A 23,704-nucleotide genomic window follows, 5' to 3' on the forward strand; every position below is an offset into this window, starting at 1 on the left:
AATAAACCCCATAGAAAGCATTTCTAGAAGCAGAGACCAAGATCTCACAGCTGTTTCTGACATAAAGGATGTCTGCATAAGCACTGTTACGGAAAACAAGGTTCACTGAAGGGCAATGGTTTGTTTTCAAAGGGAAGAAACCTTATGGTGGGAATCAGATCCATTCAAGCTTGGTTAAAGGAATCTTTGTGAGCCCAGAGCCAAAACATTGACTTGCAGATAGCCTTGCATGTCTCCAGCACTGAGACATGGAGGGTTATCCCAAGCAGGCGGTTCCAGATGGCTTCTGGGGTTCCCAAACACCACCAAGGATCATACAGCTCCACTGATGTTAGGCACAGAGAGCTGCAGGCGTGTTGCACTTGGTACCTTCTGAAACACACGCTGGTGGGTTGGAAACTGAGCGGTTTCAGCTCGTGTGTGGTGAGGGCTGTGCAGACCTTCAGTGTGTTTCAAGCCCATGTAGATGGCCACTCCTTCAAGTTTACTTTAGTATTGGAATGTATTAGAAATGTCTTGTTTCAGCCTTCCTAAAGAGCGTCCTTTGAGTCCTTTCCTAGTTCCAAGGACTGTAGCTCACAAGCTTTTCTGTACAGGCAAATTGAAATAGCTGATGTTGGTGCCCAGGGGTTTTATTCTTGGGTTGTGTAAGGTTTTGTATGCACTTCTCTTGTAGTAATGAGTCTGAAAGTGTGCACAATAGAATATAAAGCTCTTAATAAAAGAAACATTGAAAGAGACCACCCCATGTATTTAAGCCAAAATCCCAAATAGCGCAAGTAAAGCATTATCGAGTTATCTTAATTCCATGTTGTATAGAGCAGCCTTTGTAGGTTCATTCTTAAGGCAGTGAACTTAACTTACCTGGTTTCAAACCCCTGTCTTAGCACACAGAATCTTTGGATTCTGATCTGCTTTCATACCAATGCTGTACAAGGATCTCTCAAAATTCATCTCTGGAACATGGAATTGGTCATTAAACTTTTCAAGCTCATGTTTCTCATGGATTTTTGGATCTATGTAGCTTGATATTTTGGTTTGAATTCTTCTTTTAATGAAAAGAACACAAATCTTCCAAGACTTTTATCTGTCCCTTCTCACTTGGGGGTTTCACTGAGGTCCCTAATCTGGGAGTCTGCTTGCAGGCCCCTTCTCCACCTACAGACAGTACAGAGAGGCACCTCCAGAGAGTGGTTCCCTCACAGGCTGGTGGCATCACAAGAGGAATCTATGTATGTATGTATGTATGTATGTATGTATCTATCTATCTGTCTATCTATCTATATCTTCCTCTTTTACATAGCCACAGGTTTGCCCTCACTTTCAATCAGATTAAGTGAAAGATACAGTCCTGGTCTCTCCAGTCCTTGTGCTGTTGTGTGTGGGCACATTTGTGTCTGAAGTCAGAATGTCCAGAGGGGCAAAGGGTCATAACTTATCACATGTGTGTGTATATAAGGATGTGGTCTAGCAGCTCAAGTGTATCACACCTTGAAGGCCATATTCAGGGTGAGCTGACACTGCTGTGGGCACACCAAGCCCAGATACGGCTCCATCACTCCACCTTCCGTACTTGTTTAGTTGGAGTGTTGCACATAAGCAAGGGGCAGACAGAATTTGCCACTGCCTCTTAGTATGCTATAAATACATGTAATGTATACATATGAGTATGTGCATGAGCAGTCACTACAAACAGCTGACACACAGCTCTTTCCTGCCCCAAAGCCCTCGGATAACACAAATGTCCATGTCAGCTGTCCCCACTGCCTCCCAGGAACGTTGGACTTCTCTTTATATTCCTGCCTTAGAGATAATGGGACACAGTTGGGCTGACATCAGATAGAGTCAGCAAAAATACCCCAGACTCTGTTTGACATGAGGGTGACTCAGCCGAAGACCTCACCTTCCTTGTAAAAGGTCTGTAACGTGGCAGTGGTTGCTGGCATACGTGAAACAGCTTCAAGAACATTAATAGAGAGCCTGGTTGGGGCTGCAAACACTGCACCCTTGAGCAGAGTAGGAATCTGCTTTATGGAAGCTTTTAGGGAAGGTTTGAAGGAACAGGTCCTGTGTGTGCAGAAGAAGCAGGGGGGTTGTTAGGAGTTAAGACTGTGATGAGGACCCATGAATTCACACCCTGCTTTACTGCACAGCACTGGTATGACCTGGAGCACACCTTTGTTCCTCAGGGTGTCCCTGAACCAGAACAAATTGTACTTCCCAAACCCAGGTCCTGAAAGCTGCATGTGGAGGAAGATGCTTATGTATTTTATGGTCAATACCCTAGAGGGTTTCTTATGTGGCCTTCTCGCTTCAGTGATTATAACATGTCAAATACCCATAGGAAAGTCCTGACCCTAGTTTGGCAGGAGGGTGTCTGTGTCTGTAGTAACAGTGCTCTATCTGCTGCTACTGAGAAGTTTCTGGACAACTGAAATGTCCCTTTTTATGTTTTCCCCTCTTTTATTCTGTCCTTCTTTCCCCAGTGCAGACATGTGAGAAGTGCACATGGATGTGCTGGGATCTCAATGACTTCATCTGGATGCCACCCTTATAGCTCTTCAGCATTTGTTCATTCAGGTGCCCCCACTCCCTACATCCTCCATCTATACCAACCTATAACAGTCCTCTGTAACTTGTAGCTGCAGGTCTCAAAGTCACTGCTTGATTTTACAGCTGATCAATGACTGTGGCAGGGCCAGGCACCTGAAGTGTTGTTGTGATGGAACACAGATTGCCTAAGGGAGCACTTTTGCAGTTCCCTCTATTTCTCTCATAGGGCTGCCAGGGATGTACAAAGGCTGAGGAATGGGTTTTGTATCTAGTACGGGCTCTTAATTTTCCCAACAGGGGAGACAGCCATGTCAGAGAGAGAACAGCAGCCCAATGATAACTGGATGTCAAGTGGTACCCTCAGGTGGTGGAGTTAAGGGCACTGTGGTCAGTCAAGCTTCCCAGCAGTAAAGAGCTTGGACTTGGGAAGAAATCCCAGGTTTGGTCCAGATAAAAATGCTGTTTGTGAGGGATTAATTTGAACTCAGACTCATTTCTGATCTGCCTCTCTGGGAGCCTCCAACATAACTGTTCTGGGAGACCTTTGGGGAGGTATGAGATGAAGAGGCCAGGAGCTGGAAGCTCCTCCAGCCGGCTTTGCTCCCGAAGGAATGGAGCATGGAAGCACACCTTCACTTACAATAAGCAGGCAAAGACAAGTGATGGCTCTTTAGGTTTTTACAGGGCTTTAGATGGGTCCCATTCCCTGAGCAACGAAACCACAGCCAGGTCTGGTGTAGAGCTTGGTGTTGTGGGTTCCAGTCCTATTGAGTGACTGTGTTTAGGAGCAGGTGTATCTGAAGGAAAGTGGTTTGGAAGATGGGGATGAGGAGAGGTCTGGTGTGTGCCCTGCACAGCTGAGGCTGCTGAACCTCAGTTTGTCCCCACGAGCTCACCCTGTGAGCACCAGGAGTGCTTCAGGTTCTGATTTCCCATCTCTTGGGTGTGTTTCCTAGCCCACTGGAATGCATGAAAAGCCTTTCATGACCCCAGTGGGCTTTGGCTGTGGCCAGAATCTGGCTGCAGAGCCACACTGTACTCAGGCCATGCTGTGTAACTGCTCAGCCTGTCTCGTTTCCATTGCTGCTGTTTTTACAGTGCCTGGTGCTGGTTAGATGGGTTTGTGATGCTCTGAATCCCCTCTTGACACAAAGCACCCTGTAAAGAGCTTGACATTTAGTCAGCAACAACCACATACGCACACAGCAAAGGGTTATTTTGGCTGCTGAAGAGTGTCTTGTGAGGCCAAGAAATAGAACATGCAGGAGCTGCTTTTGAGGCACAGGGGATTAGTCTTCCTTTTCTTTGCTGCCCATCAATGGTACTCGCTGTACATTGAGTTGCCCCACTTGTATAGATGCCCTTCTATCATGCAGTGGGCTCCAGGTGCTCCAGCTCTATTCACTCCCATCACACAGAAAGCCCTTCTCCTCCTCTTCTCTGTCCTCTCTATCTGATCTTTCACTTTGCTCTTAGTGCAGCTGTTCTCAATTTACTGTCTTGGTGTCCTGATGAGAGCTGGTGATATTTCAGCTCCGACACCTGTTCCAACCTGTGCTGCTTCCACACAGCTGCCCCTTTCCTTTGGGAACTGTAAGTGTCCTGGGGCTGCTCATTGCAATGCAGAACTGGAAGCTCCAGAACAAGATTTCCAGCCATTTTTCAAGGCAATCCTGATGTCCAGTAACAATCCACACACAGGCATGTCTTTGTTAGCACTGGGTGGGGGGGGGGGGGTTTGCACTTCTTAACATTACTGTATTGCCTTAAAGCATCCTGCACAGTACAGATGCAGCTTGTTCCCTTGTGATGGCTGGTGAGTGACACATGTGACAGGAGCAGGATATTGGCCATGGTGTCACATAGCTCAATCCTGGAGCTGATGCAAACATATCTCATGGTTGCTGATGTGAGTTGGTTGGGCACTGGAGACCAGCCTGGCTTTGGGGTGTTTCAGCAGCAGGAGATGTGTGTTGCATCAGGGGACGGTCAGTGTCCAGCACTGATGCTTGTCTGGGCCTGAGGATCATGTATTATGGAGCCATCCTCTGCATTGCCCATCCAAGTGCCCTTTCTGCTTCAGCCTGCCCCAGGCAGGGGTCATTCTCAGCTGGAATGATTCCAAAGCAGAAATGTGCATTCTGGTACCGTCCCCTCCTCTGTGCAGGAGACACTCAAGGCTGCTGCTTGGGTTTGCACTTAAGCACTGAAGGCTTTGCAGAAGAGAACAAAGGTGGTGGAACATCAGCACTCAGGACATGCTGCTGTAGTTCAGTCCCCACCAACTAGTAGAGCCCCAGGGATGTGTGAGAGCAGCCCTTGTGTAGATGTGTGAGCTCTCAGAGAATGAACCATCACAAAACTGAGCAGCAGTTTCTGTGTGAAACCAGAGGCTCAACCCCCAGCACATCTCTTGAGGTTGGTTGAGACTCACTTCTATTGGAAAGGTCATAGTTTCACAGCAGCATCCAGCTGGTGGGAACCAGCACTCCTGTTGAAAGGGTATGACCCAACTGCCTGCTTCTGCCCCGTGCCATCCTTTTTCCTTGCACGTGTTTAAACCTTACATGTGCTGACCCCTCTCAGGGAGCTGGTTCAAGTCAAATGCTGCTCCTTGCTCTTGGCCTGGGCCAGATCCTCAAAGCTGGTAGAGAGCAGCAGCATGGACATCAACCATGGGACAAGGTGGAGGCCAGAGTGTGAGGGGCAATGGGACATCTGCTGTCAGCAGCCGGGCTGGTTTGTGCTGGTTTAAAGTGACTGGGAAGCTATGGAAGTGCAGGATAATCCTGACCAAAGGAATCACCCAGAGCTCAAACCTTGTAATTCAAAAGCTCTTTTAATCTGGAGTCATTGATGCCACGGGGAGGGTTTTATTGGAAAGCTCAGACTGGGAATTGTTTCTGGGCTGTTTCCTGGAAGCCAGGCTGTCCTCAGGATGAAGCTGTGCAGTTCATGCTTTCATGAGCAGCTGTGATTCCCCTGCATTCTCACTGAAGGATGCGATGCTATTCCCTTGGCTGCTTTCATCTTTACAGCAGTTCCACCAAAGCATAATTCCTGCAGGACTCCTCAGCATGCTCCCGATCTGGATAGATCAGGGATAGTTTTCCTTCGGATGCTGCGTGAATGGCTGCTTGTGGATGTCTGAATCTACTGGAAAGAGAAATGCAGGCATGTAGCAATACAAGTCCCAGTGCTGCACCCTGTGCTTGTATTCATCAGCCTTTTACACTGTGTTACCCATTGCTCTTCCACGCTCCCAGATCCCTCTGGTCAGGAGTTATTTCTGTTCAGTGATCTGAGACCAGAGCCAGGGAGCTGTATGGAATCCCAGCCTGAACACCCATTAGGCACATAGCCCAGGGTGAGGCACTTTCCTGTGTGCGCTCCATGCTGGTGGATAGAGACAATCACCTCTCTATGCACACAAGGCCATTGAATTCCACCTCCAGATGATGCCAGGTGTTTTGTGGGAGTCCATGGCTTAGCCTGATGAGTTCCTAACGCTCAGCTCCTCTTCCAGTGTGCACGTGTTGCTCCGTGTGCCGGCTCCTGAGAGGTGAGTGCCGTGTTTCCTGTGCTCCACAGCCGCGCATCCCTTTCAGGCATGGCTGTGCTCCCCAGCCTGGCTTGCTCCTCACACTCGTGCTCACTGGCACCTAACACCAGGGGAACAAGCAGGGGAAGGCCAGGCTGTGGGAGCTGGGGGTGTGCTGATGGCTGGCATTGCAGTGATGCTCACCCTACTGACCATGCTACCAAGGCTGGGGAGCGTTTCTCTGGAGAGCTCTGGTCCTTTCTGTTCTAGAGGCTGTGCTGCTGTCCCCACTGCACCAGGGTGACTCCTCTGCCCTGTATCCCCCAGTGTCTTCATACAATCACAGCATGGTTTGGGTTGGAAGGGACCTTAAAGCTCATCCAGTTCCAACACCTGCCATGAGCAGGGACACCTTCCACTGGAGCAACTTGCTCCAAGCCCCTGTGTCCAACCTGGCCTTTGTTGTTTTGTTCTCTTCCCTAAGGATTGGCATGTGTTGGTGGAGAGGACTTTAGTGTTTGGGATGAGCAGGAGCCACAGCAAAGCCCAGTAGCAGACAAAGTGGTTGTACAAAGCAGGGTTAAATGGACTCTCCCTGCTTCGGTCTGTGCTAGAGCTGGTTGTGAAGCCTGTCCCCAGTGTTCATTGTGTTTATAAACATAGAGTGGGTGAATAGTTTAGCTGCTGGTGGTGTTTTCAATGCTGCACCAGTCGGCTGCTAAGAGCGGAGCTACATCACTGCTGCATTGTGTCCCAGTGGCAGATGAATGGATGGGGAGGCCTCGGATTTGGGCATGCCAGAGGATGGGGCTGCATCCAGAGTGGCAGCTTCTCACATTGGTGGAACCAAAAGGCCTTTGTAACTCCTTTACTTCTCATCACATTCACTTTTTGTTTACTTGCACACTGTTATCAACCGGGGGGCTACAGCAGAGGGTCTGAAGATGACCCGTCTGTGCCATCCCACTGCATCAGTGCTTGGAGGTGGTGATCCCAGCCTGATGCCGTCTCCTTGCCCCCTGTGTAGGTGGCAAACCAACCCCTGTGGTTGCTTTTTCACCCTCCCTGTTGTCCTCTTCTAGTTCTTTGCACCAGCACATTCGGTGCCACTGTGCAGAATGAAGCCTGTTTAAGGTGCTGTCTGTTTAAGCCATCAATGAGACACTGGTATTCACAGCACGTTTTGTTAGCACCCTTCTAATTTTAGCCTAAACCAATGTTATGGATTTGACTTCAAAGTGTTATTTATGAAAAGGATCACTGCATCCTTAAGTGCTTTATAGTCATGAGTGAACCTTAGCAAAGTCATTTAATCAGTCCAATATGTTTACGAATTGGGCCCAAAGTCATGTTGATCTGGTTTAAACTGCTTTCAGATTGGCTTGTCTTACTACTCCCTCCCCCCAGACTTAATCCAGTAGTCCCTTAGACCATGTCAATAGGGATACACTGAAGCTCTATCTCATAGAAGGTTCATTCTGTCTCCACAGGCTGCCTTTTCTCTGTCTCCAAGGCAATAGATGCATTAATGCACTGTCAGACAAGGGCCTGCCATTGAAAATGCCTCTTTGTCAGTGCATGTTGGACAGCTCAGAGGGCTCACTGCATCGTGTGAACGCGATTTTCAGTGCCACAAAAAGCAGGGGGAAGACAGAAGCAGAGTTTGTTTAGCTGGGATGAAGTGGTCCTGAACTCATCTTTCCTTAATGCAGGCTTTTGTGTCACCAGTTTAATAGTACAGTCATTATCAGTACTTGTCTCCAAAGAACTGGTAATCTAAATGGGTGCCTAGTCAAGCCTGAGCTCAAGCAGCAGTGTGAGAGGCTGGTTTAGACCCATGATACAGCCTTTTTGGCAGTTCCTTTAATGCTCTTGGAGGTGAAACACTTCCCTCTGACTCATAGAAACCCCCTCATCTCTTAAGCTGGGGGAGCACAAGCCTGCCCATCCTGCTCCATAGATTACATGCCATGAGAAGGTTTCATGGCCTGCAGTGCCATGGAGTGCAGAGCCCAGGAGCCAGGCTGAGTGCAGCGGGAGCTCCCAATGTCCTGGAGCAGCAGATGTGGCACTGTCAGTGATGGGGATGGGTTCCTCCTCCACTGCTGAAGCTCTTCCCTGCCCGCTTGGCTCCCTCCAGCCGGCCTCATGCTCTGCACATGACCAAGCGTTGACACAATTCAGGACATTCATCCTGCTTTGCTCTGGGCAGCCTCACTAAATACAAGTGTGTTCCACTATGCGTTGTCTTGTTGACAGCTTCTGTGCCAGCTCTTCTTGCCCAGGGGAAGGACTTTCCTGGCAAAACTCCTTCCAGGTCTTTACACAAGTTTCTGATTTATCACTTGTCATAGGATTATCATGGGATGGTTTGGGTTGGAAGGGACCTTAAAGCTCATCCAGCTCCAACCCCTGCCATGGGCAGGGACCCCTTCCACTGGAGCAGCTTGCTCCAAGCCCCTGTGTCCAACCTGGCCTTGAGCACTGCCAGGGATGGGGCAGCCACAGCTTCTCTGGGCACCCTGTGCCAGCGCCTCAGCACCCTCACAGGGAAGAGCTTCTGCCTTTTATGTAATCCTCTGTGTTCGCAGCCTGTGGAAAGTCAGGCTGCAGCATTAAGGAACAGCGATGCAGTTATGTCAGAGCCCTTTTTCCCTTTCAAAAGGATGGAGTGAAAATCTCCAGGGATCTGTTTGTCTCTTGGCAGGGTCTGGTAAATGCTTGAATGCGGGGCAGTGTTAAACAGTCTTGCTTGGAGCTGGCATTTAAGAAGTAACAAATGCTATATTGGGTGGTATTTTCTCCGCTAACATCTCTTGAGTGCTGTTGCAAAGACATGTGCCATGGTGGGGAGGGAAGAACGATTTCAATCCTGGCAGGGAACCATAGAATAGTTAGGGTTGGAAAGGACCCTAAGATCATCCAGTTCCAACCCCCTGCCATGGGCAGGGACAGCTCACACTAAACCATGTCACCCAAGGCTTCATCCAACCTGGCCTTGAACACTGCCAGGGATGGAGCTTTCACAACCTCCCTGGGCAACCCATTCCAGTGCCTCACCACCCTTACAGTAAAGAATTTCTTCCTTATATCTAATAAATATATGTATTAGATCCTGAAGAATCTGCTCTGTATCAGAGCTGCTGAGGCTGCAGGTATTTGAGAGGCCTTTAAAAACTTAAAACTACCTTGAAACCACAGCTCACCAGTGGCTGACAGTCAGCCTGGCCAGCGTGTTCACTCAGCCATCCACGGGGTGCTGCAGCATTAAGCCAGACCCCATAAAATGATGTTGGATCCTTTCCCATATGATTGTCACCCCAAAGACAAGGTGATGGATCACACACAATCAGCACTGCAGCTCAGTGAGGGCCTTAATGGGACATTCACTAAATTGTGCTTTAAACAAAGCACCCTATTGGTATATATTAGATGTATCCAACCCCTTTGTATTATGCTACATCTTGCACATGAGATGATTACAATGGGAAGCACTCTAAAAACCTAAATGATGTGGCATCAAGGGGCTGTTCCTGTATCTCTGAACTGATGCAATGAAATGGGGGAAGTGTTTGAGTTCTGTTCTTAGCCAGTTTTGCTTCCAGCTCTTGTGGCAAGGAATAATTTTTAACCCTTCTCTCATTGAACTTAAAGAACAATGGATTTTCTGTTGCTCCAGGCATTTTGCTCCTTAAAACTTCCCTTTACTGAATGTTCATCAAATTGCTACAGGGATGATTTGCATTGCTTTGCACTGGTACCTCTGAATGGCCATTTGGGTGTTTCTCTAGGTATTTTGAAGTTCTTTCTTACTTACTGTGCTTATTTCAGGGTAAATGAGTAGGTTCATTAAGTACATTTGCATCTTACCAGCAGGAAGCTAAAACATGAATTGTTGTTCAATAAACTCCACTTGAACCACAGATACGCAAAGATGAAGGTTTCTATGCTCTGAACCAATGTTCCTTTGTTCTCTGCATCCCAATGTTTTCCCCTAACAGTTTATTCTTTCCTTTTCTCTATATAAATATGACGGACTCTGATGTAAGTGTTACCGATTGCATGGGTGTTCTTCTGAGGTGTTTGGACAAGACTAGCACTTAACAACTTAATCCTTTGTGGGATGCGTTTTCATTAACGGGTGGCTTTGTTGCTGTGATTCAGCTTGTTTGCTTTGGTTGCACTTGACTTTGGAGATGATGTCTGCCTCTGTTTGGGCAGCGTGTGCTGGTGGAGTTGGCTGCTCCTAACTCCTTGGTTTGGCAATGACAAGTGTTGGGCAAGCACATGGCTTGGGTTAATGTCCTTTGGAAATGATGGACAATTTGGCTTTGTTGCAGGGAAAAGAAGCTGATTGCCATCGTATAATAAATACCTGCTCTTGCTAAGTGGTGTGCAAACCTCTTTAATATTAATTATCCCCTGGAAAGGCTTAGCTTTGGAGTGTCTTTATCTTCCATTACAATAGTTATATTCCATAACAGTTATATTCCATATATTCCATAACAATACCTGATTCTGGCTTGTGTAGTCTGTGACTGTGGTTTTCCCCATTGCTCCTAAGGAATTGCAGTGGGAGGAACATGTGTTGTGCCCAGAAAAGGGAGGAGGAGGTCCAGCTTCTCTCAAAGGGATGCCTGATTCCCACTGTAATCGTATTTAAGTGTCTCACCTGTAGTTAGAGTGGGCCAGATCCTGACCTCTGTTGTACCCATGGAAATCCGTAGGAGTTACTCCAGGTTTGCACAGCTGCATGGGCCAGAGTCTGAAACGAAGTGATGGCTGAAGAACACCACGCTACCGAATTCCACTTGTTGCTATAGAAGATGATTTCTGAGCCCTTCTAAAATCACAGAGCTTAAAGATGATGGTGGTCTCGCCCCACATCCCCTTTTCCTGCTGCATGGTTCCCTGTTGTACATTTGTAATAGCTTAGATCCCACCTCTGCAGAGCACTCAAATGTCAACTTTACCTTGAAATATACCTGACTTCAGGGCTTCCCACACACTATTTGTTATATTGATTCCCTTTGAAGGAGTTAGGATCTTAGGAACCGGAATTACAGGGTCTGTTTCCTTACACTGTTTACAGTGTTTCCTTACACTGTCTTGCCTCAGTGCAGGGAGAGGTGTCATCTGGATATTGAAATCTGCGAGATGCAGCAGCAGCTTTTGCCCTGGCACACAATGGATTTCCCATCTCTGCAGCAGTCCTGCCCCTCCATGCAAAGCTGTGGAGCCATAAATGTGGGAGGTGGACACACCAGACACACAGCTCTGAGGCAGGCAGTGAGGGTCTCCTAAGGAGGAGAGAGGCAGGATCATCATCTGGTGTGTGGTCCATGCTGGGACACAGGCCCTGGGGCTGTCCCTGGCTGCTGCCTCTGTCACTCTGGGGACACCCATGATGGCCTGAGACCCAGCCTTATGTCCTAAAGGTGGCTTTTAGGAGCCAGTCACCCAAGAACAAGCGCTCTCCTCAAGGAGCATGTGCCAGCACTGATGTGTTTTGCTCCTCAAGCTTCACCTTCTCCATAATCAAAGCTTGGTGTCCCAGAACCCATCCATTCTCTTTAAGAATCCCTCACTAATTCCTCACGTGTGTTTTTTATCCTGCTTAATCCCCTGATTTACATTTTCTCCTGCAGAGGAGGACTCGTTTGGTGTAGGAAAATCAGGTTTTTATCCTGTCATCACAAGAAATCCCAACTTCTGAGCTGGCACTCGCACAGCCCTTTGGGATGAGCTGCTTCCAGCCCCACAACAGTGCAATGCTTCCGCAAATGTGGGACAAAATCTGGCCCACCAGGTCAGTACAAGGTTGGGATTGTCCCAGTGCAGTCCCTGAGGCAGGAGAGGCAGGGAATCCTCTCTTCTTGCTCCTGGATCTTGTATTCAAGATCTGCTCTGGTCAATGGTTAGCAATGTAGCAGAAAGGCTTGGGATAGATCCGCTTCCTCCCTTTTCCAGTTGAGGCTGAAGCAAAACTGGCTCCCATTTGGCTGGCTTTCAGTGCCTCATCCACAATGGGATGGAGCAGGGGAGAAGAGGGCATCAGCCCAACTACCAGGAGACATTGCAGACCTCTCTGCTGTGGGGTCAAAGCTGTATGTGCCAGCTTGGAGCCTGAGCTCTGCTCTGGATACCTGGATGTGATCCTTGAGAACAGAAGAGCCCATAGGAGGCTGTGCCTGCCATGGAGACACACAACACGGGTGGCAGAGCTGCCTGGGGATCTTTTTAACCCAGCACCCAGTTGAAGAGAGAGAATAATAATGGAGAAAGCAACGTACATTGGAAAACCATGGGATTCATGGGAGCGCTATCAGGGATGACGGTTCCTTCTGTTGTCTTCTCCAGCAAAGCATTTGGCTGTAGGAGAAAGGGAACAAGCACATTGACCTGATCCCATGTTCCTTCAGCTTCAGCAGCCAGTGTCTGCATGCACTGAAATGCTCTAACTCTTGTTCTCCAACACCTCTCCATCCTGTCCCATTCAAAGTCCTCTTTTCCATGGGGAAAACCTGTGTCTCCTCACAGCAGCACTTGGAAGTGTGTTGTTGGGCCACTGTGCAAACCTCAGTGAGGCACCTGAATGACTCTTGACGCACTCTTACTGCCTGAAGCCCAACCTGCAGTCCACGTATGAGGGACCCCAGGGGAAGAGGCCATCTATGGGCAGCACTTGGCTTCCAGGCTGAAGATTTAGGCATGCTTCAAGCTTGGCTGAGCAAACAGCATTTAAACCAAACTTGCCTTCAGTTTTTGTTGGCTTGCAGAAGCAACAAGGACCATATTCCACATCCAAGGTGGCCTAAGGTAGGCATCTCCTGGGTAGCTCATTTCCTAAGCAGAAGGATTAAACAGTACTTCAAATGGAATATTCCTGCACTGTTTTGCCTTGTGGTCTGGAGATTTAAGTCTCCCCACAGTGCAGTCCTAACGCAACAGTCATACACAGCCAACAGAGCTGATTCAGCATTATCCTGGCCCTCTCTGCAATGTGACAATCAGCACTGTCAGCATAGCCGGGAAAAAAAGACAACTTCCCTGATAACCTGCAGTGGTGTCTGTCAGCCTGTCCATGCAACTGGTGGTAAAGGAGTAGGACCACAGGGGCAGCGGACAGAGGATGCTCCCTCGAGCAGCAGCTGCATCCTGTGGGCTGAACACGGGCTGAGAATGACTTTAACTCACTGACTGCAGTCTGGTACTGGAGAGAGCCCCAGTGACCTGCTCATGACTGGTGGTGTTGCTGTAGCCAAATCACTTCCCTTTGTTTGTTACCCAACTGAACAAGCTGTTGGAGAATTCAGTTCTTTTGTACTTTAAGAATCCAAATGGATTAAGAAGCATTGGATGTTGAGGTATTCCTCTTTGGTTTAGTCTTTGGGTTTAAGTGTTTGGTCCAGCAGAGCCTTACAGTCAGGCTGAGACAGAAGCACAGAGCGTTGTTTCTATGTATGTTCATACAACAGTGTAATAGAGAGCAAATACTTGTGGTTAATGTTGTCTAAACAGCAAACACTTCCACTCCTGACATGTTGCAGAAGGAAAATAACTATCAGTTAAACAGAGAAAGCTCCAGCCCCATGGATAAGAAGCCATCTGTGGAGAGGCAGGAAGCTTGGTGATGCTGGGTGCCCTCTTCTGTACCTCCTGCTTTGGACTGTCTTGCTTCACTGTCTGCATTGAAGGCAGCAAATGGATTGTGTTGTGCAATGTGACCGACCCCACCATGATCATGCCCTACGTTACAAGAACCACCAAGCTGGTGTTAGTGGTCTGTGGTCATGGGGGCAAAATCTGCCTTCACATCCATCAGTGGAGTTAGTGCTCCATGAAATTCACCCCACAGTGACAGAAGAGAGCCATTTCCCTGCTCTGCTCTTGCAGCAACACTCCCACTGCTGAGAATCCACTTAATACCTGATGGAGCTTTATGTTAACATCAGTGGATCTCAGCTTGAGCTCTCCCAGCTCCAAGTCCATCAGTGCTGCTGTGCTTCGTGTTTCCGCATCCCGAGCAGCTCTCTCTCTCCTGACCAGAGGCCTTCAGCTCTCGTTTGGTGCCTTCTAGAGGACACTTCTGGAACCTGTAAATAGAGGAGCTATGGATGGAATCAGTGATTCAGTAACTCAGCTGTTTTATTTATGGGCTGGACAAACAAAGAACTCTTTCTAGAGTCAACCTCCAGAACATCAGAGCCTGTGAATTTAGTCTCAATTATATGTAAAATAATCCAAATAGAGCTTATATTGGCTTCATAAAGAAAACCCTTTTGATTTCTAACCCCACTGCTGCTATTACTAGAGTGTGATGTGTGAACCTGCAGTCTATTAATGCCTGGAAGATGCATGGCTTTGCAGTGAGGTGGCGTTTGGCAGAGTGTGAATCGAACCATCACTGATTTCTTCATCCCTTGTCTTCACGTTTAGACTGTAAATGGCCCTGTTAAATAGGGATGGACAATACGTTTGAAAAGCCACCTGAAGTGAACTGTGAAACCAAAGGCTCTGTGTTCTCAGATGATGAGGAGAACGAGTCATTGGATTGTGCATCCATGAACAAAAAGCCCCAAAAGAAGGATCAACCCCTTGAGGTACTTCAGGGCTCCTCCTTGTATAACATTCCTCAAATCTTCAACTGAATGAAGATCTCTCTTTGGACTAAAACCACCAAACAAAACATTTCTTGTTTTCCAAGGGTGGGTTTTGCTGTGGGTTCACTCACTTTCATGCATGTGTGCATCTCCTGACAGAGTCTGAATTGGTGCCAGTGGAGATCATAGGTATATGGGCTTCAGAGATGGTTGTGAGTTGCAAAACTTGGCTCTAGCTCTAAACCATGTGGAGGTGTTTGGGTGAGAGGGTTTGGCTATCAAACCCAGTTGATTTTTCATGTCTGAGGAGGAAAAACACATTCTCACCCTCAAGGCAGGATGGTTACAGTGAGAACAGCATCCATAGAGCCTGGTCCCTTTCACTTGAGTTCATACCCAGCCAGACCCCACTGAGACCAGCAGCAGTTCATGACTCCGTAGGGGTTTGGATCAGTCACTGTATTAACAAGCACGCTTTTAAGTTGTTCCATGGAAACCAAAGCCCTAAAGGAGATGCAGATCTCACAATGGGGTTTGCCAAAAGCAATTTTAGCAGCGTTTTGTTGTGGAGGAAATGAAACCTCCATGGGAGATGCTGTAGACAAAGAATCCTTCCAGATCCAGGCAGGGAGGATGGAGCCAGAGCAGATGGAGCTCGCAGATCCAAGCTGACACATCTCCACCAAAGACCACCAAGGGGTGGGCTGCTCTGTTCTTACAGTGGAAAGATGCAGCCTCTCTGGCTGCTCTCAGAGCTATCTGGTGGCCTCCCAAAGGAGGCAGAGCTGTTTAAGACTCTTTGCTGTGCAGTTCATGACTGCTTTGCTCTAAGACCTGTCTGGCTTTCTTCCCCAGCTCTTCTCCTTCAGCTGCGGCTTTCTGGGTGCAGCCATCCCATCCAGGTCTGTTGTGCTTTTGGGGATTCACAGTGGAGGCTTAGGTAGGATTCCAGGCTTGGAAGATGGGGTGAGGTGTTGGGTTAATCCCATCTCTGTGAGAAACCACTTTGGTTTATTGGCAAGCTGGAAAAGATGGAGATTTAGATGGAGTCTAACCAAAACCTTACCATGCTGCAGTTCCTTAATCTGTATGAATATTTATACCTTGCTGCATCACAGGAATGGGGAAACACAGCATGATTTTGGGGTTGAAAGTCCTATAAAACAGAAATGACAAAGTCCTCACTTAGGAATGGTAAGATTCTGTCAGACTCTTAAGGGTAAATAGTTTGATGCTTTGGATATAGATGTTAATGGAGTAGAAGAGCTTACCAGGCCTTGCAGTGCTACACGATGCTATGACAGGCCTCCAGACTGAAAACTTATGCTCCTCCACAACATCTGGTACCCATTTCTTCTTGTGAAACTCACAAGACACAATGCCGATGCCAAAGCTCTTCTGAGAGTCTTAATGTATTGCAGATTAGGGTGTTTTATGTTTGTTTGCCAGTTTAATTAAATCTGGTCCCAGTCTGGAGAATGGGGTTGATGATAGTAAATGAATTCCATGGAGTTGTCTGACTCCTGAGTGTTCAGGGGTGCTTTCTGAAGCTCTCTGCATCACTGCATGTCTGCAGGACAGAACTGCAATAGTTGGCTTCTAAACTGATTTCAGTCTATTGTGTCTGGCCTGTGCCCAGAGCAAGAGGCTGATCTTTGAACAGTTCTGCCTTATGAGAATTACAGCCTCAGAGTGTTTCACCTCGGTTCTGTAATGCCCCATGTACCCTCAGAGGGGCTGCGGCTGGGTTGGGCAGTGCAGGACAGGTTGGGACACACCAGAGCTGTTTTTATGCCACCAGTTTGCTCTCCTGATCTGTGAGCTATTATCAATGGCACCAATTTGTCCTGACTCCTTCAACCTGTTGTTAGCAGCCTTTAGCATCTAACTAAGCACCAAGAGGGGAAAGCTGTTGGTGTAACAAGGACTACTGCAGGTTTCTTAAAGCTGTTAGTCTTCAGATGGTCATTCATTCATGATTCTCAGTGCCAAGATCTGCTTCTCCATTACTGCAGTGGGATCAGTGCCACAGAGGTGCTGCAAAGGTGGGTGAATTTTAAGGAAAGAAAAACCATTTCCTATTATGCCCCTGATGTTTCCTCTTGCTTTCCTGCAGGCACCGCCTAGGACCCTTAGACCTCGCTTCAGGAAGAAAAGTACCTCGTCCTCTGCCACTGAAACAATGTGAGTGCAATGAGCCAATAGCACCAAGATCCACAGAATGTCTCTCTTCTGCCTTAAAGAGCTACCCGTTAACGTAGGAAACAGCAGTGGGATGGATGTGCTTTGTGCAGCGGTGTAGACACAGCCTTTCCCTCTCCTCTCTCTGTATCCTCTGTTACAGCTTCTCGCGTTAGTCCATGGTGTTGGACAGTGTGACAGACACCTGCAGGTTCAGAGTCCTTGTTCTGTTTGCAGGGTGTACCCCCACTCACGCCACCCCTGTACATTTACAGTTCTCATCTGTGTCTGCATAGCTCTAGCTCTGTGAATGCACAGCGGAGACAGAAACAATCCAGTTACTCATGGTGACACATCATTGACAGTGTGTTTATTTATGGCTTTACCATTACTGAGGTGGATTTACAGAACCCATGGATTTCTCTTTCCTCAAGACTGTGGATGAGGTAACAGGTATCCAAGTACTTTGTGGGAAATGTTCATTAGTGAAAGCTGACCTTCTGTTTCTGCAAGTTAACCTGGGAACACCATATGGAGAACAAACCACTTACAGAGGACGAGGAAGAGATGTGTGAGAGAAAAGAAGTGGTTCCAACGAGGTCATGAAGGAGGAGTCTTTAATTTCCATCAGCCTGAGCCAGGAGAGTATTGTGTGGAACATGACAGCAACTGGAAGAACATACTGTTTGTGGCAAAGGCTCTACTGCCAGTTGTAAAGTGTGAGCAAGCCAGGCTTGTACTAAGTGCAGCGACAGAGTTAGGATCACTTTAGTGACACAGAGAAGAAAACACGCCTTCCTCCCCTGCCTGCAGCAGGATCAGTCCCAGCACCCTGCCTTCTGGGTGAGGTGCCACTGGTTTCCTTGCAGGGTGCTGGGGCTGAGTTGCTGTTTGAAGCCTGGAGTGTTGCTTGCAGCATGGAGTTGGTTAGAACCACAAGAAGCAGACACAGTGGTGTGTTTGTATCCATATATAAATGAGAAACATAAAAGAGGAAGACGTGGTAGGGTTTGTGTATTTGTGCTTCAAGTTGGTGTCTCTTGTAAGTGTTGAGCATGTGACAGTCACTCATACGTTAATTCCGTGGCCCTTTGTGTTTGCTCTTGGACCTGTCACGTAGACTAGAATATTTAGCATCACATAGAACATGCCATCACCAAGGGATCAGTGCAGGGGCTTGATGGGGAACAGCATGGATAACCCAGGTCAGGTGTAGCAGGATGCCAGCAGTGGAGTGGATCAGAGAAACCCACAGTGAGTGTCCTTGGAAACCTGTTCTCTGCCGGTTATGCATTGATATCCCAGCCCTCCCTGGCTGATGGATCCCTGAGGCTTCTCCCAGAGCTTCCTGTTATGTATGTGGGGAAGAGAGAAATGAACTGTGTGCAGACGCACAAATGTGTAACTGGCCTAGCTGGGAAGCAGAAACACTAAGTGGGGATTTCCTGTGCCTGCCACAGTATTTGGCCTCATTACCTGAGCATTTTATTTCCTTTACATGTGCTAATTCAATTGTATTTTGCAATGGGTAGGAAGGAAAAAGTCTTGAGAAAGTAAATTAAAACCAACCTGTCTAAATAGCAGTTACAGAAAAGCCAGTCCTTGGAAGACACTCAGCAAAAGGTTGGAGGAGCTAAGCTTGTGCATTTTGGTTTTAAGCAGCTTTAGAGTTTATTTGATTCCTTTTGGCAAACATTAATAACAAACAAGAAACCCTGCCTGCAGTGTTAGCAGAAGATAGAATCCTGCAAGCGAGCTGTGTTTCCCTGCTACACAATGGGCTGCTGTAAGATAAAGCAGCACCTGACAAGTTTGCACTCAGTGATGCCAACCCCTCCCCAGCAACATAGAGCTATGTAACATCTGATGAATTCTACTCTCAGACATGCTGTAGGAGCATTGATTCTCACTACAACTATTAGATGTGTGTCTAATCTGCTGTTTTACTGTAACCTTTGACTGTTTAGCATTTAAGTGCTGAGGTGAAGTTGTTGACAAGGGAGTTGCCTTATATCTCTCAAAACATTCACTGTATAAATGAGAAAAATAAACCTTTTCATATCTCTGGCAAAAATGTATTAATTTATCAACTGAGCTGTATATTTGTGTATAGATAGGTAAGAAAAGTGGATGCTCACCCACATACACGTTGTGCTGTAGTGTCGTGTGTACAGAGAGTGGCCCTTCGCTTCCAATCCCTCATCTTCCTCACACAGGTTGTTTACAGGTGGTGCCCCAAGTCTGGCATTTCTCTTCTGGTTACTGGTGGGCACTGGAATAAACACCAGACATGAAGGCTTTGATTCTAGTTTTGCTCTTTGCCTATGCCAAGGAGCCAGCCTGATTCAGCGAGTCATGTCCCTGCCTGGTGAACCAGAGGCTGGGAGCAAAGAGAGGACACGTGGATGGTGGCTTCTGAGGTGTGTTTGGGGGAGCAATCTCAGCTCCCCCAGCTCCGGCTCAGCTGCTTGCTGACCACTCCTAAAAGCAAGGAATCTCTTAGTTGATGGTTTAAACTAGCAACAGATCTGGCTTAAGGAAGAAAAACACAGTCTGGGGCCTCTCTGAGCAGCCCTGTAGGGCAGGCAGGCTTCCCAGTGGTGGCCTGAAGAAATCAGACCAGTGCTAGAAAACAGAGCCTTTGCCTGGCATGAGGTGCCAGTGAAACCTGTGTTGTTTGGAGCAAGTAAAATCGATACTGAGGGGAAGAAAACTGCAGCTGAAGATGGGCCTGTGGATTATCTCACCATAAATTCACCTCAGCTATGAGAACAATGAGCAGCTCAATGCTGTCCTCCAATGCCTCCTTTCTTGTCAGAGGGGCAGCGCCAGCACACTTACAGTGGTTGCCGAGTCAGGATGACATCAAATAGCGACAAGACAGATGTCACATGTATCCTGTCACCTCATCTGAACTGTGCAAGTGCAACCCCAGCAAAAAAGGAAAGCAGAATCAGGTTCTTTATTGCTGGGAAGAGGGAGAAAGCTGCATGAAGAGACCTGATGCTCCCAAACCTCATGTAACAACCTGCTGCCTCCAACTGCTCCTCAAGTGTGCTCATGTGGTGGTAAAGCCCTTGCTCCTGTGACCGGATGCTCATTGCTCACAGTCTCCTTTGCTGTCTGTTTCAGGTACATATTGTGCATCATATTTGCAGTAGCAGAGAGCTCTGTGTTGGGATTTGCCTTTAGACAAACTGTCATAAGGAAGCTCATTGTGCACTTTGTGTGGTTTCCTTCCTGTGCTGGGTAGAAAAGAGCTGGGATGGAATGGTGCACTCGATGCCTCACAAGGATGGCCATGACAACAGTATTCCAAAGGTTTGATGTTTGGCTGGGTTTGTTGTACTGCTTGATACACATCTTGAATAAAGTCTTAATCTTTTCTTTAAAAAAGAAAGGAAAAACCCCCAAACCCCATCTTTAGTCTGTTCAATGTATCTGGCAGGCCAGAAGAATCACTTTGGTCGCTGTATGATTTTTATCTCAGTTCTGGCTGACTGTATATAGATGTATTCACTAAGTGCTGCATGTCCTTCAGAACCTCTTTCTGTATTATGAACTGGAAAAAACAAAATACAGCTACTGAACACTCTGAGTAAGTAGTGAGTTCATTGAAACACTACAGCCTCCTTCACTCACTGGGCAGGTGGCTCTGGAGCTGTCACCAGGGACTATCTGCTTCATTATTAGTTATTAGAGCCTTTAGAAGCAGCTGCTGTTCACACACCTGCTGGAGAACCAGCTTTGTAGAGAACCCTCTGATGTAGACCTTAGTGAAACCAGAGACTGGCTGCACGCTCCCAAAACACCCTGTAGTAAACCCTTGTTGTTGTCCCATAGGGATACACACTGTGATGTATCTAGCTGAAAAGAAAGGATAAAAAGGAAGAAACTCAGTGCTGACTGCATGACAATACAATGTAGGACCTAAAGCATGTATTACCCTACTCAAAACCCAACACAAGATACAAAGTGTCAGTCCTTTAATGAAATTTGGTGGCTAATGCATTTTTTTCATAAGTTATTAAAAATGCACATAGCCACCACACTGGGGTTTTGCTGTGCTATTTAACAGAGATCTGGCAACAGTTTACCTGGTACCATGAGAGGCAAGAATACCGAGTGGGACCCTGCTCTCCTTTCGCCCCTTCCCAAGGAGACTCCATTCAGCAAGCTCCTAACAAGTACAGATATGGCAAAATATGCTGTGGGGTTATTTAAACATGTTTCTCTTTAAAAAATTAAGATTAAATATGTTGCTTTATTCACTTTTAGTGCTGTTTTAGACTGTCTTCATCCATGTTACACACAACCACAGGAGAACAACAGCCATCAGAACATGCAGGAGGCCAGCTTGACCTCTGCTAAGTAAAACACAAAGTGCATTGGAAGATAAATCCTGAATATTCCTTTATTTGGGGTGTTCATACCCACAGTTCTGATGAGGTGACATGCATATGTCAGAAATTAAGACCATACCACAGGCATCACTACCTCTTTCCTAAAGAGATGCAAAAGTGAATCCAAGACTCCTACAAACGAAGATTCGTGCGGTCATGATACTTCTGGTAGGGATCATCCACATACCAATTCCTTCTTTTCCAGAAGGAAGTGGTCATTTTATCGAGGAGTTTACACTGTGTTTTTGTGCACAACATGAACTCTCTCAAACGCTTCTTTTGGGAAGCTGACTTCTTCCACAGTTTCTTCTTATAACCAGCCTAGCAGAAGAAAACACATGGGAATTTTCAGTTGCTACAAATACACACACACAGATGTACAGATAACCAAAGCAAAGAAATTCCCCTCTTTTGGAAATATGTTAGGGTTGGAAAAGACCTTAAGATCATCCAGTTCCAACCCCCTGCCATGGGCAGGGACATCTCACATTAAACCATGGCACCCAAGGCTCTGTCTAACCTGGCCTTGAACACTGCCAGGGATGGAGCATTCACAACTTCCCTGGGCAACCCATTCCAGTGCCTCACCACAGAATCACAGAATCCCAAGGGTTGGAAGTGACCTCGAAAGATCATCTAGTCCAACCCCCCTGCAAGAGCAGGGTAACCTAGAGTACATCACACAGGAACTTGTCTACCCTTACAGTAAAGAATTTCTTCCTTATATCCAGTTTAAACTTCCCCCGTTTACATACTAGCTACTGCCCTCTAATGGAAGGAAAACAATCAGCCTGTAAATAATCCTAGAATCCCAGAAGGGTTTGTGTTGGAAGGAACCTTAAAGCTCACCCAGTTCCAACCCCTGCCATGGGCAGGGACCCCTTCCACTGGAGCAGCTGCTCCAAGCCCCTGTGTCCAACCTGGCCTTGAACACTGCCAGGGATGGGGCAGCCACAGCTTCTCTGGGCACCCTGTGCCAGCGCCTCAGCACCCTCACAGGGAAGAACTTGTGCCTCTATCTAATCCAAATCTCCCCTCTGTCAGTCAAAGCCATTCCCTTTGTCCCATCACTCCACACCCTTGTACAAAGAACACATTTATATTACCAAAGCCTTACCTGTCTCCTAACCCAAAGGCCATTGTGCAGCCGGAGAAACCGAGCAATGACAGCTTTCACTGTCTTCCTCTTTCCACGCTTTCTGCTATAGTAGGTGACAGTCCTGGCTGGCTGGTGCAGGATACTTGGAAGTAGAGATGTGACGCTAAAAACACCCCCGAAACAGGGAAGAAAACAGAACAGGAATGAAACATCTTGCAAAAGCAATCACTGTCTCTTTTGTGCAATGAGAAGCAGCTGTGACTTGTCTGAAGGTTCACTAGAGCTCACCTAACATGAAGTACAGAACTGAAGAAGCACTTATATGAGCTGTGGTGCTTAACTCGTGTCAAAATTAATTTCTCAAGTTATTATTTCATGTTGAAAAGCTTTTTTCATCTACTGAAAGTGGTGAAACGCTCAAGAGCAAACATTCTGCTGCTCCTGGCATTCTGGGGGAATTAAGTAGGGGAAATTCAGGTTAGATATAAGGAAATCCTTTACTGTTAGGGTGGTGAGGTACTGGAATGGGTTGCCCAGGGAGGTTGTGAATGCTCCATCCCTGGCAGTGTTCAAGGCCAGGTTGGACAGAGCCTTGGGTGCCATGGTTTAGTGTGCGGTGTCCCTGCCCATGGCAGGGGGCTTGGAACAACATGATCTTAAGGTCCTTTCTAACCTTACTCATTCTATGAATCATCAGCGAAACAATCAGTGCCGATTATAACAAGGCTACCTGCAAAGCCTACATCTGCAAAGCGTATTTCTTTCACATCTTGAGTCAATCGCTGTTCGCAGCAGAAGCGGCAGACCTCGGTCTACCAGAGCCCCGTTACGGCAGACACTACCCCGAGCAGTCTGTCAGACACCGCAGCTACCACAAGCCCTTCTCCCCGACCCCGCACAGCCCATACCTGCTGAGCACCGAGGCGGTGCCTCCCCCAGGCACGCTTCCCCACAGCGGCGGCTGCGGTCTCCTCAGCGGGGCCGCCGCCGGTGCCCACAACTGCCTGACGCCACAGCGGGCGGCGAGACCGGTACTGCGGGCGGCGAGGCCAGTGCTACGGGCGGCCAGGGGTGCCCAGCGCCCCAGGATCCCTGCGGAGAACCACACACCCTCAGCGGACACCCCGCGATGCCGCCGTTCCACAGCCCCCCTTCCCGACCCAACATGGCCGCCCGCCTCCCCTCAGCACCGACCCGTCACTGCCCACCACGCCGCCGCCGCCACCGCCATGTCCCCCGCTACGGCAGCGACATCTGCACACGGCCCGCTCCCTCCGCTCTGATTGGACACGCCTCACGTCACTCAACGCCACGCACGGTCACG

The 23,704-nt window shown here is 47.8% G+C and overlaps 2 protein-coding genes across 2 annotated transcripts in view; one reads left to right on the forward strand and one right to left on the reverse strand.

Moving 5' to 3' along the window:
* The window catches only part of REEP1 (receptor accessory protein 1), a 68,428-nt gene extending 47,952 nt beyond the window's left edge, over positions 1 to 20,476 (forward strand). The window contains exons 8-10 of the mRNA XM_034064888.1: positions 6,080 to 6,124; positions 14,558 to 14,697; positions 16,814 to 20,476. Of these exons, the coding sequence (XP_033920779.1) occupies positions 6,080 to 6,124; positions 14,558 to 14,697; positions 16,814 to 16,885 (257 nt within the window). The 3' untranslated portion in view covers positions 16,886 to 20,476. The remainder of the gene's footprint in view (positions 1 to 6,079; positions 6,125 to 14,557; positions 14,698 to 16,813) is intronic.
* A 790-nt stretch (positions 20,477 to 21,266) lies between these two features.
* Positions 21,267 to 23,634, reverse strand: MRPL35 (mitochondrial ribosomal protein L35). Its single transcript, XM_034064889.1, has 4 exons — positions 23,575 to 23,634; positions 23,289 to 23,472; positions 22,399 to 22,543; positions 21,267 to 21,602 (listed from the first exon to the last, which is right to left on the reverse strand). Exons 1-4 carry the CDS (start codon positions 23,609 to 23,611, stop codon positions 21,414 to 21,416), a joined length of 555 nt encoding a protein of 184 aa, XP_033920780.1. The 5' UTR covers positions 23,612 to 23,634; the 3' UTR covers positions 21,267 to 21,413.
* Positions 23,635 to 23,704: the final 70 nt, after the last annotated feature.

This window comes from Melopsittacus undulatus, chromosome 7 (assembly GCF_012275295.1).
Source record: "Melopsittacus undulatus isolate bMelUnd1 chromosome 7, bMelUnd1.mat.Z, whole genome shotgun sequence".
Classification (NCBI taxonomy): Eukaryota; Metazoa; Chordata; class Aves; order Psittaciformes; family Psittaculidae; genus Melopsittacus; species Melopsittacus undulatus.